Source organism: Pleurodeles waltl, chromosome 2_1 (assembly GCF_031143425.1).
Source record: "Pleurodeles waltl isolate 20211129_DDA chromosome 2_1, aPleWal1.hap1.20221129, whole genome shotgun sequence".
In the NCBI taxonomy this organism is placed as follows: Eukaryota; Metazoa; Chordata; class Amphibia; order Caudata; family Salamandridae; genus Pleurodeles; species Pleurodeles waltl.
In genome coordinates, this window is record NC_090438.1 from 109,558,637 (window position 1) to 109,575,977 (window position 17,341).

Genomic DNA, 17,341 nt, shown 5'->3' on the forward strand with positions numbered 1-17,341 from the left:
TGGACCTCCGGTGCCAGCAAGGTCCCCAGCTGTCCAGAATCAGAGTCCATTGTGGTTTCACCAGTCATGGACTCCCTGAAGTCGCATGCAGTCTCTGCACGCAGGCCCCCCCACTCTACAGTGAGAGAACCAGACACCTAAAGCAACCACTGCACCAGTTGCCCCCAGTCCGAGTTGAAGTGGACACTATGGCAACTATATCCCCCAGCTCTCCTGAGCTCGAGTCCACTGTGGTTTTACCTGTTCTGGACTCCACAACGATGTCTGTAGTCTCAGAACACAGGACCCCCCCCCAACTGCAAGTGCTTCAGGACAAGGAAGCCCGACACCAAAGGACACCCCTGCATCCATCAACCCTGGGCCTTGGAGAAGAGGACCAAACTGTACCTACGTCCCTGAGAAACCCACGTTCCTGATCTACGTGTTGACTGTCCCAGACTTGCCCCCCGCCTGAGCCTGCAGCCCAAACCCACGGAGACCAATCCCCAATGAAATACATTGGGCACCCAACACGTACCGCACCTTTGAACCCGGCTGGCCCAGTGCTGTCTGGAGTGACCTGTTGGTGTGGTCCCGACCCTTGCCCAAGACTCACCTCAAGCTTCAAGATTGGTCCCTTGAGTTGTCAATAAGTGCATATTTGCTGACTGTATTTTCCTCCCATGGGATAACATTGAAGAACTCTGAAATTGCACAAAGTGTTGATTTTCTAAACTAAAAAGTAGTTATACTTGAAAACATACTTACCTTACAACAATGTTCATGGGTTCAAATTATATATGATAAGAAGTGTTATTTTTCTAATCTGGTCTCAGATTTATTCTTCGAGTGCATCTCATTTATTGCCTCAGTGAGTAAAACAAATGCTTAGCACTACCCTCTGAGAAGCCTAACTGCTTCCTCACACTACCACAAAATAGAGCATTGGTTTTATCTACTTTTGCCTCTGTAAACCAATTGGGATCCACTGGACTCTCTGCATGGTGTACTTTTTTTAGTGCACCATATAGAGAGCCAGCTTCCTATAGGAGTCCTTTGTGTGAAGCACCAGTTTATCAGGGTACATGGTGAGTTAAGGAGGCTTGGATGACGAGGCCTGGAGCTCACTCATTATTCAGGCAGATGTAAAAGCCAAGAGGAAGGTAGTCTTAATTGTAGGAAGCCTGAGTAGACAATTATGGAGAGGCTGGAAAGGAGCAAATATCAAGAATGGTAGCACAAAATTAAGGACCAACTGAGGCATGATAAATGGTGAAGGGGAAAGTAATGTACAAGAACCATTATAAATCTATTTACAATAAAAGACTTGAAGCGGGATCAGGTCAGGCAACCACAGGTAAGAAAGTAAGAGATAGCAGATAGGTAGCCCTTGAGAGTGCCCATAGCTGAGCCCTGCTGGGGAAGAGAAAGAATAAAAAGAATAACTTGAGAAAGGGAAGCAGAAAGGAGATCATCTCGTTATTCTGCAGAACATGCCACAAATGGTCAACTCATTACTCTGCACACCAAGCCCCAAATTGTTTCTGCAAGCAGGAGTGTATTGTTTTACTGGAAAGACACCAAGATGACATTACAGACTTCGGGAGGAAGGTCAAAAACTGTCAACTGTTGCTGCTCAATCTCCACACAAGAAGATGGAGGCTGAATAGGAGCGGGTGGAAGACCCTTCCCTGCTGCTTTGACAATTCCTCCCGAATGGGCTTAGGCAGCTTGAAAACTCCAACACACAAAATAGCCGACGATGGAGCTGAACAGATCTAGCCAAAACACCACTGCTGAAAAATACCTTGCACCACCTCCAGGTGGAGACGCCATTCGTGATCCGCAAGGCATGCTCGAAAGAGTTTGTCCACCCTGGCATTCAGAGAACCTGCCAGGTATTGAATCACCAGAGATATACCCTGATGTTACAGCCAAGTCCAGAGGAGCAGGGCCTCTTGACAAAGGGTCCACGACCCCACCCCACTCTGCTTGTTGCAGTACCACATGGCGGGGGTGTTGTCCGTGAACACCTGCACAATCCTTCCCTTGACGGAGGGTATAAGGCTTTCAATGCCTGTTGGATCGCTCGGAGCTGCAGCAGGTTGATGTAGAGTTCGGATTTTGGCGGAGACCAGAGGCCTCTGATCTCTACCCCTCCCAGATAGCCACCCCATCCCAGCAGTGAGGCATCTGTCACTACTGTAAGATCTGACTCAATCGCGGTTCGTTCACCATCTCTGCAGATCTTACACAGTTTCCTCCAAGATCGGGACCATATCGGAAAGATTCCCATGATGGTGTGCCCTTTGGAACTTCAAGTACGCCTGCATATGCAAGTGGGCTTTGTTCATTAGCAGGATGCAGGGGACAATGAGCCTCAACAGCCACAGGGTCTCTCAGCATGTTGATAGTGAACTCCAGCGAATGCAGGGGGTCCACAGTAATCTGGAGGTGGGAAAGCCCGCGTTCAACAGCCAGACGTTAAGATAGGGGAAGACTGGCACCCCTGATCTGAGCAGATGAGCTGCAGCCACCTCCGTTACCTTGGAGTACACCCAAGGGGTGCTGCGAACGCCAAAGGGATCGCAGCTAACTGAAATTGTGTGTGCCCTAATGTGAATCGCAGCTAATGCCGGTGGGAAGGCAGGACAGGAATGTGGAGATATGCATCTGGCAAGACCAATGCTACCATTAAGTCTCCTGGGTCCAAAACAGACAGGAACTAAGCTAATGTGAGCATTTTTAACTTTCCCTTGAGGAAATAGTTGAAGGATCATAAGTCTAGGATTGGACAAAGATCTGAGTGCTTTCTGAGAACCAGAAAGTGGTGGGAATAGCAACCACGACCCATGTTTGGCATCTGCACTCTCTCCATTGGCCAAGAGAGCCGTGGCTTCAAGCCGGAGAAGTGAGATGATCCTTTTTTCAGCATGTCCTAAGATGGTGGCACGGGGTCGTCATGAAAGGGAAGGAGTAGCTGCTTTGCATGACCTGCAAAGCCCACCTGTCTGATTTTATGGACTGCCAGTGGCGCAGGTAATCCAGGTGGGAGAATCCTGCCATCAAATGGATGCCCATGATGGTCTGTGACCAGATAAGGAGGGTTTAGAGGCTGTGGCTGGCTTAAGGGTGGTGGACTCACACAAAGGTTGGCTGTAGGACCTATGAGGCCTGTGTGTACTGCACTCTTGCCCACGCAGATCCTGGGGAGTGTTCATGGCGCAGCGGGAAGCCCTTTCCAAAGGGAGGATTGTGGGTGATGTGTGACAACTGTCCTTAAAGACCCCCAGTGTTGAATCAGACTTGAGGTTGAAGAGATGACAGCCATCAAAGGGCAAGTCCATCATAGATGATTGGATATCCCCTGAAAAGCCAGTCGTCTTAAACCAGGCGAGGCGTCTCAAGGCCACCGTTGATGAAAGCAGTCTGCCCAGTGAGTCAGTTGTACTGAGTCTACAATGTGTAGTGAACTACACTGCATCTCTCCAGTCAGCAACAGCCTGAGAGAGACTGTTGGCAGCACCTCCACAATTGTGTCCCACAGCATGTGGAAGTAGTTGCCCACAAGTTATGCAGTATTCATGGACCGCAATGCCAGGCTAGTGGAAGAAAACATCTTGTTCCCCAAAGTGTCCAGTCGCTTGGATTCCCTATCCGGGGGGGAAGTAAGGAATGCTTTCTAACTTCCCTTTAAGATGGCCGCGAGTATGAGACAATGCACACATTGGTTGTTTTTCAGGCAACACTCCATATTGTGCGTCAACGCCACAAACCTACTTCCTTTTCAATATTTTCATATGTATGGATCGGTGTATTTTAAATCCAAGACTTCCTATTTTGGGATCATGTAATACAGTGACCGGTCCCGCACGCTGCAGGTTGACGAGAGGCTCGGGTAAGAGCAGGATAGATCTTTTCCCCTCTGACCTATATTTAGGCATTTGGCTACTATAACATTTCTTTAGTGAATTAGGCTATGGAAATATTTTCTGGTGTTTATTGGTTATACGCCGGCACATGCATAATCAGTGTCAACATGAGAAAGCAGAGTATTGAGGGTTCCCTGTTGGGGTCAGGAAGTTTGTAATAATATAGTTGCTAGTAACATCCGCTACAGGGGCTGTTCTGTTCCTTGACGAGGAAATGTATAGTGTGATCATGACATGGATGGTATGCGTATGAGGTTATAAGGAACATTGGAAGACGCCATTACTAGGATACCAATTTTTGGTATTAAGTGACAGAGCAGTAGTACATCAACATAGTTCCAATGGGCACGCTGGCATGTGAGAAGGAATGCCGCAAGACGCTGTTAATAATGTATTCACGTTTTCAAGATGAAATAAATAAATGGGGCATTACTGCACTGGTGAAAATGTTACTCGTAGTGTGCCGCTTCTGGTTCTTACTTTTACTGACTTCGATGAATCAATACAGTTCGAGCAGGTACCTGTCCCTTCACAAGTTGCTTGCCACTTGCCTGTTTTTCTATGTTTCGAAATTTTTCTCCACTGGAGTTCCCTGTGGTGAATTCATGGCCCCTTTGGGATAGTTGCTGACATTTTACCTCTTAGGTAGGAATTGCCATTGATTTTCTCATATTTAAGCTCAGGCTATATTTGAGGTTTGAGTTCATTATATACACCTCCTCTATTTTAGGGATACTGATTAGTCCTTTCTTTTTGCCTTTTGCTGATGCCGGTTGTGACTGAAAGTGTGCTGGGACCCTGCTAACCAGGCCCCAGCACCACTGTTCTTTCCCTAAACTGTACCTTTGCTTCCACAATTGGCACAGCCCTGGCACTCAGATAAGTCCCTTGTAAATGGTACCAAGGGCCATGATGCCAGGGAAGGTCTCTAAGGGCTGCAGCATGTCTTGTGCCACCCTAGGGACCCCTCACTCAGCACATGCACACTGCCTCTCAGCTTGTGTGTGCTGGTGGGGAGAAAATGACTAAGTCGACATGGCACTTCCCTCAGTGTGCCATGCCAACCTCACACTGCCTTTGGCATAGGTAAGTCACCCCTCTAGCAGGCATTACAGCCCTAAGGCAGGGTGCACTATACCACATGCGAGGGCATATGTGCATGAGCACTATGCCCCTACAGTGTCTAAGCAAAACCTTAGACATTGTGAGTGCAGGGTAGCCATAAGAGTATATGGTCTGGGAGTTTGTCAAACACGAACTCCACAGTACCATAATGGCTACACTGAAAACTGGGAAGTTTGGTATCAAACTTCTCAGCACAATAAATGCACACTGATGCCAGTGTACAATTTATTGTAAAATACACCCAGAGGGCACCTTAGTGATGCCCCCTGAAAACATACCCGAATTCCAGTGTAGGCTGACCAGTTTCTGCCAGCCTGGCACACACCAGACATATTGCCGGCCACATGGGGAGAGTGCCTTTGTCACCCTATGGCCAGGTCCGAAGCCTGTACTGGGTGGAGGTGCTTCTCACCTCCCCCTGCAGGAACTGTAACACCTGGCGGTGAGCCTCAAAGGCTAACCCCTTTTGTTACAGCACCCCAGGGCATCCCAGCTAGTGGAGATACCCACCCCTCCGGCCACTGCCCCCACACTTGGCGGCAAGGCTGGAGGAGATAATGAGAAAAACAAGGAGTCACCCACCAGTCAGGACAGCCCCTAAGGTGTCCTGAGCCGAGGTGACCCCTGCCTTGAGAAATCCTTCATCGTGAGTTTGGAGGATTCCCCCAGTAGGATTAGGGATGTGCCCCCCTCCCCACAAGGAGGAGGCACAAAGAGGGTGTAGCCACCATCAAGGACAGTAGCCATTGACTACTGCCCTCCCAGACCTAAACACACCCCTAAATTCACTATTTAGGGACACCCCAGAACCTAGGAAACTAGATTCCTGCAACCTTAACAAGAAGAAGGACTGCTGACCTGAAGCCCTGCAGAGAAGATGGAGACGACAACTGCTTTGGCCCCAGCCCTACCGGCCTGTCTCCCAACTTCGAAGACGCATCCAACAGGGAACAGCGACCTCTGAAGCCTCAGAGGACTGCCCTGCAACCAAGGACCAAGAAACTCCCATGAACAGCGGCCTTCTTCAACCATCTGCAACTTTCTTGCAACAAACAAACAACTCTAAGGACTTCATGATTCCTGCCGGAAGCGTGAGACTTTCCACTCTGCACCCAACGCCCACGGCTCGACCTGCAGAAAATCAACACTACAGGGAGGACTCACCGGCGACTGCGAGCCCGTGAGTAGCCAGAGACGACCCCCCTGAAACCCCACAGCGACGCCTGCAGAGGAAATCCAGAGGCTCTCCCTGACCGCGACCGCCTGTAACAAGGGACCTGACGCCTGGAACCAACATTGCACCCGCAGCCGCCAGGACCTGAAGGAACCGAACTCCAGTTCAGGAGCGACCCCCAGGCGACCCTCTGCCTAGCCCAGGTGGTAGCTACCCGAGGAGCCCCCTCAGTGCCTGCCTGCATAGTTGAAGAGACCCCCAGGTCTCTCCATTGCTTTCTATACAAAACCCGACGCCTGTTTGCACTCTGCACCCAGCCGCCCCTGTGCCGCTGAGGGTGTACTTTCTGTGCCTGCTTGTGTCCCCCCCGGTGCCCTACAAAACCCCCCTGGTCTGCCCCCGAGGACGCGGGTAATTACCTGCTGGCAGACTGGAACCGGGGCACCCCTGTTCTCCATTGAAGCCTGTGTGTTTTGGGCACCTCTTTGACCTCTGCACCTGACCGGCCCTGAGCTGCTGGTGTGGTAACCTTGGGGTTGCCTTGAACCCCCAACGGTGGGCTACCTTGGACCCAACTTTGAGACTTGTAAGTGTTTTACTTACTTGCAAAACTAACTTTTACTTACCTCCCCCAGGAACTGTTGATTTTTGCACTGTCCACTTTTAAAATAGCTTATTGCCATTTTTACAAAGACTGTACATGATATTGTGATTATTCAAAGTATCTAAGTGAATTACCTTACATTTAAAGTATTGATTGTAAATCTTGAACCTGTGGTTCCTAAAATAAACTAAGAAGAGATATTTTTCAGTATAAAAACCTATTGGCCTGGAGTAAGTCTTTGAGTGTGTGTTCCTCCTTTATTGCCTGTGTTTGTACAACAAATGCTTAACACTACCCTCTGATAAGCCTACTGCTCGACCACACTACCACAAAATAGAGCATTAGAATTATCTATTGTTGCCACTATCTTACCTCTAAGGGGAACCCTTGGACTCTGTGCACACTATTTCTTTGAAATAGTATATACAGATCTAACTTCCTACACCTGGGGCACTGTAACTCGAGGCTTGAGCCTTTGAAGCTCACCCCCAGGTGTTACAGTTCCTGCAGGGGTGTTTTGCTTCACTAATGACCGAGCTGCAACACTCATGCACTGACAAACAATCTCTGGAATGCGCTTCTTATTTCAAAGACGACATTTATTATTTTACTACGGAAGGTTCCTAAAAGGAGATTAGCTTTCTGAAAGCACATGTTTAAAAATGGTCACAGCAATGAAATGAAATAATGTACAAATGATTCTCCACTGCAAAATACACAGCAAATATATGTATCTATGTTATAATGCAAGGCAAATAATGAACTAAAAAATATAAAAACCATGAGAAAAGGGCATCACTGCTTCATCTCCCTCCTATTCAGCATCAGATCGCCAGATCCCAGGATCGATCGATCGAGGAGAGAGAGATCAATTATCCTCACGGGAAGGATAGCACACTCCAGCGTCATGGATGTGCCTGAGATCTGCAAACACACTCTGTCCCTGGTCCGTCAGGTCTCGGCCTCTTATACTTTGAACAAACAAGAAAGGAAAAGTCTAGAACTTTCCCTCTCCCTGCAGAAGTTTATTTATTCGAAAAATGCTGATTGCTTTAGGCCTGCTTTGAAAATAAAACGTCGGGACGTGGCCACAATCCCAAGGTGATAATCCAAAACAGGTCGGTTCCCTGACGTCTGAGTACATTCTTATCAGCCTATGCCCTTGGTGGAGAAAAACATGTGCACATTCTGCAATGTGGAAAACTACTTACAGCTTTTAACGTAGCAGTGTCTAATGGTAAGATAAAGCCAATAGGCAGAATGAAGCTGGTCGTCACTAAAGTGAGAGTGTAGTTCTAGGCTAAGTGCAACGTGGAGTCAGTTATCAGAACTCACATATCATTACAGGGGGGTCACTTCAACTATGCAGGGAGGCACAGGGGGGGCTCCTCGGGGTAGCCACCACCTGGGCTAGGCAGAGGGTTGCCTGGGGGTCGCTCCTGCACTGGAGTTTGGTTCCTTCAGGTCCTGGGGGCTGCGGGTGCAGTGTTGTTTCCAGGCATCAGGTCCCTTGTTATAGGCAGTTGTGGTCAGGGGGAGCTTCTGGATTCTCTCTGCAGGCGTCGCTGTGGGGACTCAGGGGGGTCGTCTCTGGTTACTCACGGGCTCGCAGTCACCGGGGAGTCCTCCCTGAGGTGTTTGTTATCTGTAGAGTCTCACACTTCTGGCGGGAAACGTGAAGTCTTTAAAGTTGTGGAAATGTTGCAAGTTTGTTGCAGATTGTTGAGCAGGGCCGTTGCTCACTGGAGTTTCTTGGTCCTGGGGGTCAGGGCAGTCCTCTGAGGCTTCAGAAGTCCTGTCGGATGCGTCGCTGGAGCAGTTTTTCAAAGTTGGAGACAGGCCAGTAGGACTGGAGCCAAATCAATTGTCGTCTTCCTCCTTCTCTGCAGGCTTGTAGGTCAGCAGTCCTCCTTCTTTCTTCAGGCTGCAGGAATCTGATTTCCTGGGATCTGGGGAGCCCCTAAATACTGAATTTAGGGGTGTGTTTAGGTCTGGGAGGGCAGTAGGCCAATGGCTACTGTCCTTGAGGGTGGCTACACTCTCTTTGTGCCTCCTCCCTGTAGGGAGGGGGGCACATCCCTAATCCTATTAATGGAATCCTCCAAACTCAAGATGGAGAATTTCTCAAGGCAGGTGTCACCTCAGCTCAGGACACCTTAGGGGCTGTCTTGACTGGTGGGTGACTCCTCCTTGCTTTTCTCATTATCTCCCCTGGACTTGCCACTAAAAGTGGGGGCTGTGTCCAGGGGGCGGGCAACTCCACTAGCTGGAGTGCCCTGGGGCATTGTAACACGAAGCTTGAGCCTATGAGGCTCACTGCTAGGTGTTACAGTTCCTGCAGGGGGGATGTGTTAAGCATCTCCACCCAGTGCAGGCTTTGTTTCTGGCCTCAGAGAACACAAAGGCTCTCACCCCAGGGGGTCAGAAACTCGTCTCTCAGCAGCAGGCTGGCACAGACCAGTCAGTCCTGCACTGAAGGATTGGGTAAAATAGAGGGGGCATCTCTAAAATGCCCTCTGTGTGCATTTTTTAATAAATCCAACACTGGCATCAGTGTGGGTTTATTATTCTGAGAAGTTTGATACCAAACTTGCCAGGATTCAGTGTAGCCATTATGGAGCTGTGGAGTTCGTTTTTGACAAACTCCCAGACCATATACATAATATGGCCACACTGTACTTACAATGTCTAAGAATAGACTTAGGCACTGTAGGGACATTTTGCTCATGCAGCTATGCCCCCGCCTGTGGTATAGTGCACCCTGCCTTAGGGCTGTAAGGCCTGCCAGAGGGGTGAATTACCTATGCCACAGGCAGTATTTTGTAGGCATGGCATCCTGAGGGGAATGCCATGTTGACTTTGCCTTTTTCTCCCCACCAACACACACAATCTACAATGGCAGTGTGCATGTGTTATGTGAGGGGCCCCTTAGGGTGGCACAATATATGCTGCAGCCCTTAGGGACCTTCCCTGGTGACAGGGCCCTTGGTACCACTTGTACCTTTTACAAGGGACTTATCTGTGTGCCAGGGGTGTGCCAATTGTGTAAAGAAATTGTAGATTTTTAGTGAAAGAACACTGGTGCTGGGGCCTGGTTAGCAGGGTCCCAGCACACTTCTCAGTCAAGTCAGCATCAGTATCAGGCAGAAAATTGGGGGGTAACTGCAACAGGGAGCCATTTTCCTACACCAGGGCACTACAGCTAGTGGAGATGCCCTCCCCCTGCACAAAACCCCACTTTTGGCGGTAAGTCCGGCGGGAAAGTTAGGGAAAACAGGGAGGAGTGACCACCTCAGCCAGGACCACCCCTAAGGTTTCCAGAGCTGAGCTGATCTCCTCCCTACAGAATCCTCCATCTTGGTTTGGAGGATGAGGGTCAATAGGAGTAAGACTGTGCCCCCCTCCCTAAAGGGAGTGGACACAAGGAGGGTGTTGCTACCCTCACGGACAGTAGGCATTGGCTACTGCCCTCTAATCCCTAAAACGTCCCTAAATTTAGTATTTAAGGGCTTCCCTGAACCCAAGTCAGCAGAGTCCTGATGACCTCAAGAAAGAAGAACTGCTGAGCTGAAAACCCCACAGAGGAAATAAGGAGACAACAAATGACTCTGCTCCAGCCCTACCGTCTGTCTGTCTCCTGCTTCCAAAAGCTGGAAAAGAAAAGAGACGTGTCCTGCAGGTCCAGCGACCCCTGAAAAACTTCCAGAGGACAGCAGACCTGTCCCAAAAGAAAAGAAGAAACTGCTTTTAAAGGACTCACACCTCACTACAGAAGTGAGTCCTAACCACTCTGCACCCGATGCCTACGGCATGAGTCCAGCTGGCCCAACCGACCAGAGAGGAATTCCCCCCCCCCCCCCACCCCCCCACCGTCCCCAGGCAACAGCGACCAATTGCCCACCCTGGGTTGACCCCTCCATGATGAAGCCTGCAGAGGGAATCCTGAGGACCTCCTTGACCGCGACTGCCCCGGACGATATCCAACACCTGGAGGAGCACTGCACCCGCATCCCCCAGACTCGAGAGAAACCAACCACCGGTTCAGCAGTAACCAGCAGGCAGGCCCTCCTCCCTGTCCAATCTGTGTCTTGCCCAAGGAGCCCCCCTGTGCCTTGCCTGGAGCACCTAAGTGACCCCCAGGATCCCCTCATTGAGTTCCATTGGGAACCCGATGTCCTGTTTGCACCCTGCACCCGGCCGCCCAAGTGCCGCAGAGGGTGTGGGATTGGTGCTTACTTGGGGCCCCCCAGTGCTCTTTTAAACCCCCCCTAGTTTGCCCCTCCAACTACGTGGGGACTTTCCTGTAAGTAGTCTGGAACCGTAGTGCCCTTGTCTCCTTAGGGAGCCACGTTATTTTAGCTCCTGTTTGACCTCTGCACCTAACCAGCCCTGTGTTGCTGGTGCTGGGTGTTTTGGGTTATCTTCAACCCCCAACAGTGGGCTACCTATGCCCCGGAGACTAAAGCTATGGTATTTAATTACCTCAAAAATGTTACTTTATTTTCTTCCCCAGGAACTGTTGAAAATTGCACAGTGTCCACTTTTAAAATTGCTCTTTGCCATTTTAAAGAAAACTGTGTACATTGTTGACTCTATTCATAGTCCTGATATCCTATTGGTCTGGAGTTAAGTCATTGAGTGTGTGTTTCTTCTATTGCTTGTGTATGTATAACAAATGCTTAACACTACACTCTGATGAGCCTAACTGCTCGACAACATTACCACAAATAGAGCATTAGTATTATCTATTATTGCCTCTGTCAAACCTCTGGGGAACCCCTGGTCTCTGTGCACACTATAGCTCATCTTTATACAGAGCCAGCTTCCTACAACCAGTCCAGGGACCCCTGGTCCCTGCTCTGGTGCTCAACTAGACAATGGAAAGGGGAGTTACCACTCTCTTGTCCAACACCACCCGAGGGGCGGTACCCAGAGCTTCTCCAGGTGGCCACTTGATTCTGCCATCTTGAATCCAGGGTGGGGAGAGGCCCCTGGGAGCATTAGTGTGGTCAGGTCAGGCAGGTGACATCATAGCCCCCTCCTTATAGGTGCTCACCGTGCTAGGTGACCGATCCCCCTTTTAGGGCTGTACAGAGTCTCCTTCTTGGGTGAGTTGCCTGTGGGGGCTGCATCCTCAACTTCTGGCTCTCCTCACTGCTGAGAGTCGCCTGGCACTCCCCTCCTTGGGTTGAGTCCCCTCGGACCTTTCTGGTCCCCAGCAGCTCTGCAACTCTTCTCATGCAACTCTTGCCTTTGCCAAGGCTTGTTGGTGGTTTTTCCCCACCACTGACTGACTGCAACTCTTCTTCCGATGTGGGACATCGACTGCATCATTCCTGGAACTCTTCTCCTGCTCTTGGCCTGCACAGCTGTCTCCAGGTCTTCACCGTCGACCTGGTCCTGCTTCTGCAGAATGGTCGGTAGAGGCTCCTGCCCCAACCAGACACTCCAACTGGAACTGGACTTTGTCCCCTTCATTTGAAGGTTCTCTTCTGTCAGGATCCACGTTCTGTTTCTTCCAGTCTTCTCTGAGTCTTGCACAGTCCATTTACAAAGTTTACCTGTGGGTTTGGGAGAACCAGGCACTTATCTCACTCTCTACTGGTCGCTGGGGGGCACTCTGGTACTTACCTTTTGGGGTTCCTAGTTCCACCAGCTCCTCTCTACAGATTCCATTTACCTGGGTGGGGGTCTGGCTTTCGCATTCCATTTTTTTGTATATGGTTTGGTCTCCACCAAGGGTCTCTATTGTTTAGTGTCATTTCACTAATTTCTATTGATTTCTAGGCCCATTCCTGATTACTAAGATGTATATAATAGTGTGTTTACTCACCTGCTACTAGAGTATTGTCTATACAGTATTTTAATATTTGTGTTGCTATAATAAAGTACCTTTATTTTTGTAACACTGTGTGGTTCTTTCATGTGTGTAACTGCTATGTGACTATAAGTGGTATTTTATAAGCTTTACATGTCTCCTAGATAAGTCTTGGCTGCTCATCCACATCTACCTCTTGAGAGCCTGGCTTTCTAGACACTGACTGCACTTCACTAACAGGGGATACCTGGACATGGTATAAGGTGATAACACCATAGGTGCTTACCACACACCGGGCCAGCTTCCTACACTGGGTACCCAAGTAAAACATTAAGGACTTGCATGAGTGCACCAGTATGCCAACTGATAGTGTAAAAAGTTCACCAACAACCTAATTTAGAGGAGGGAGCACAGATATTGGGGTCTTGACTAGCAGGATCCCAGCGCACTACAGTCTAAACACACCGACATCAGGCAAAAAGTGAGGGTAACTAAGCCAGAAAGATGCTACTTTCCCATAAAAGCAGTAAGGAATGTGTCAGGATTTACATGAGAGGTAGAGGCTTAGGGAACCAAGCTCTCTGGGTTGAGATGTTGAGTGAGGAAGTTTGGTCCCCTAGAGCAGGGAGGTGGCAGCAGGCAATAGACCTATTCATAGGAGCCTCTCTGCTGGGTTTGGACCATGTCCCCAGAAGGACGTCAGTGAGGGCTTCATTGAACAGGAGTACTGGTTCTGAGGGGGGAGACTTCCAGTTGCAGCACCTCTGTCAAGATATTAGTTTTGATTGACACCGAGGGCAAATGAAGGTCAAGGACCTTGGTCTTCTTCACGCTACCACTGCAAACGATGCTCCCTCCACTGAAGCCACAGTAGGGGGAAAAAGCATATCAATATCTGGAGAAATATCCAGTCTACTGGCTTCACCCAATTCCTCACACCAGTCCAACACGGGGTATTCATAGGGCTGATAATCTTCAGGCTCTGGCGCCGTCCGGATACAAAAAAGGATCCTCAGGGCCCCACTAGAGCTGGGGCCGAAACCAGAAGGGGCCGTTGCCAACACCTCGGGGTCCAATGGTGCGCTGGAGAAGTCAGCCCATCCAAAAATGAGGTACATAGCCCCACAGAACTCTTTTAGTTGGTGTGGGTCGCTGTGGCTCCAGGAAAATCAGCACAGACTCAACCGCAGAGCCAGGCCTCGATGCACAACACTCCCTCGTCTTGTTGACTGATGGATGAGGAAGTCAAAAGATCTCTTCAAGTCTTTTCTTCTTATGACAAGACTTACCCGAGTGACTCAGCGACTTGGAGTGTGACGAGGATCTCGGACTCGGACACCACTCCCAGGAGCTTTCTCTCCACCAGGACCTCGAACATCGTGGCATCACACGCCGAGTCGCCTGGAGCTTGAGGGATCGCTCCCTCAAGGCCACTGGGTTTATGGAGTGGCAGTCGGAAGACGACTAGGGTCGTTGTTGCACGCGAGGCACCAAAGGAAATTAAGGTCAATGACAGACATCGCAGGGCTTGAAGCTGGCTTTCTTTGATAACATCTCTGCTATACCAGGAGGAAAACCTCAAAAAAAGACTTGATGAACCGGCAAAAATGTTTAGTCAAGATAGTACATAGCAAAGATGATGCAGCATAGCAGGAAGACTTGTGTCACCAAATCTCAAAATACATTATTATAATGGCCCAACAAACAGGAAGCGTTAACATAACATAGGGCCAAACTAGTGGATGAATAGAGGCTCTTTTCCTAATTTCTCCTCTTGCTTTCATATCCTAGCAGGGACAGTGGTAGGAAAAGTTTTTGGATCTGAACGGCTTGAGTTGGATGACGGCTGTAGGAAAATGCCACTGTCGGCATGGTAACCCCCCACCTTTTTGCCTGGTGTTGATGCCAGCTTTGATTGGAAGTGTGCTTGGACCCTGCTAACCAGGCCCCAGCACCAGTGTTCTTTCCATAAACTGTACCTTTGTTTCCACAACTGGCACAGCAATGGCACAGTTAAGTCCCTTGTAAAAGGTCCCCCAGGTACCAAAGGCCCTGTGGCCAGGGAATGTCCCTAAGGGCTGCAGCATCTGTTGTGCCACCCTAAGGGACCCCTCACTCAGTACACGTACACTGCCTCGCAGCTTGTGTGTTCTAGTGGGGAGAAAAGACAAAGTCGACATGGCACTCCCCTCAGGGTGCCATGCCCACAAACCACTGTTTGTTGCATAGGTAAGTCACCCCTGTAGCAGGCCTTACAGCCTAAGGCAGGGTGCACTATACCACAGGTGAGGGCATAGATGCATGAGCACTATGCCCCTACAAGTGGGGGAGGGGCGGGGGAGAGGGAGGTCAGCATAAGTCTGGCCCGGGTACAGGACCTCAGTCAGAACATTAGATCTCAGAGCATAGCTGTACTCAACAGTTCGATCTGGTGTGGCATGGCTGAAGGCCCCAGAAAGTCAGGTTGTGCCAAAACTAAACGCAGAATCAGCTCCAAAGTAGGCAGACTTTGAGAACGTGATCAATACTGTTGACTCTGCCCACACACTTCCTCAGGAGAGTGCGAGTAGCATGAAAGAGTGGAACTACGTTTCAACTTCTTGTGTTTATTATGCTTCCCTAAAGACTTGGAACATAAAGACTGTCCTCTGAAGCAGCTCTATGACTACTGAGAAGGATCGAACCTTTGACACAGAATGGGACTTGGAGCAGTCTCAGAGCAGTGTTTTCTTATGCTTGGCAAAGTTTTTCCTTGTGCTACTCAACAGCCTTTGGGTTCATCAATGCGCAGTCTCAGCAGGTACTGGAGTTACAGCTCGACCTCAGACACCACGGGGACAACTGATGGGGATCTGTCACAGATATCTGTTTGCAACAGTCCCTTTTTGGGCTTGAAACCTGTCCTTTCTTGGGGTGACATCCTTCATATTCCGTATCAGAATTATGGAAAATTGAGTTGTCTCAGAGACGAGAGGAAGCTCTTGATCTCTGTTGGGAGGCAGAGAAAGAAAAGAACTGACATCAGCACAAAGTAATGGTGCCTATATAGGCCCTGCAAATCTTTTTCCGGGGCAGAACAGCATCATTGGGGAGCTGCAAGGCACCATTTTTTGGCATGCACAGGTACTGTTGAAGATTCTTGGCATGTTCTATAGTAAAATCTTTAGGATGAATAAAGTAGTATTCAAAGAATATTTTAATAAAGCACAAGTTGTCACTAATTGCAATGAGTGAGTGCTGTGTCATTGGGTACCAACGTGCAATCCCTCAAGTTAGGGGATGTTTAAATCTCAGCAATTTTTTACAAGTACCAAAGTCCCAATGAGTTTTAAATACACTAGCACATTCACATTTTCCAAAAAACGTCTCACAGAGGCTTCTTCAGCCATATTTGGAGAGACACCTACTTTACAACTACAACAACTGTACAAATGTGTTTAGATACAGCTACTTTTATGGTTTAGATCTCTTAATATTGTAAATGATAAAATCTAAATTACATGGGACCACCAACGTCTATATAAAATAGAACTTGAAATGTATCATGTACACTATCCCAAGGTCCGGCATGGAGCTATAGAACATTTATTGAGGTTACTAGTGATGAATGAAATGGAGAAGGGATGAAAGACAACATGGTTCTAAATTAACTGTGTAACAATAATAGGGTGACCAGATGACTGTGTGGTAGCCGGACACTTAATTTAAAAAAAAAAAAACTCTTTGTGGTATTAGAGTTTGTAATGTTTTATTCAAATTGAACTAAATGGACTACAAATCCTCAATGTTTAGAAACCTGACCGGAGATGTGAAGGTAACCAAGGCTTTTCTTGCTGCTTCTGAGGATTTTTAATTTTTTAGAACAGTATGAATATTTCTGCATGCAGGGTTATGACAATAATTAAACACAATGATGACTTTATGTTGATATAAATCAAATGTAGGAAGTAATAAATGGACATACAAAATACTAAAATCAACAACTAAATGTAAGTACTCCATTAAGCAGATCATTTCACTTCAGAGTCACACTAAATTCTGGCAGATCTATGAGAAGTACAAAACCATCTGCATCAAACATGAATGGTAGAAAATCAGAATTCCAATTTCCCTTTATTTTCACCTACCTCAAGCTGTGAATTTGTCAAAGCAGACAGTGCGCCAAGGTTTAAAGGCATGTAAGGGACTTGAGAAGGGTAATTGCTTTGGGTATAATTAATGCCAGCGGACATGCTCAAGCGATTGGTCAAACCCTAAGAGAAACAAAAATCATAATTTACTGAAACACAAAACAAAATACAATGAGGATGTTCATATTCCCTTGAACATGTAATTTAATATGAAAAACAGAATCCTGTGGCCATCAAAACAAACAGATTTTTAATATAAACTACATCCACAAATCTTGTTAAGTTTCACTGGGCCCCATTACAAAAAGGGTTCTAACTCAGCATTGGTAAAAGCAATTGTTTTAATATTAAAATGTGGGTTAATGTACAGTTGTGTGTAAAAGACAGCCCACAATCTGAATAAGAGCCTTGTTACTACTGTAAGATCATAGAACATATACCACATGCCCCCACTATGGTGAACATTCTGGTAAATTTGTAGATCCTAAACAATTGAAGGGGTTCTGAAAAGTACTGTCTCAGATGTAAACTATTCTCCATACAAGCTAAAACACATTTGTTCATTTTAATAGACAGATT

General features: G+C 48.1%; 1 protein-coding gene across 1 annotated transcript in view; it reads right to left on the reverse strand.

Moving 5' to 3' along the window:
* Positions 1 to 17,341, reverse strand: part of ATRX (ATRX chromatin remodeler) — a 1,138,900-nt gene that overhangs the window by 66,437 nt on the left and 1,055,122 nt on the right. The window contains exon 32 of the mRNA XM_069211061.1: positions 16,760 to 16,885. Within this exon, the coding sequence (XP_069067162.1) occupies positions 16,760 to 16,885 (126 nt within the window). The remainder of the gene's footprint in view (positions 1 to 16,759; positions 16,886 to 17,341) is intronic.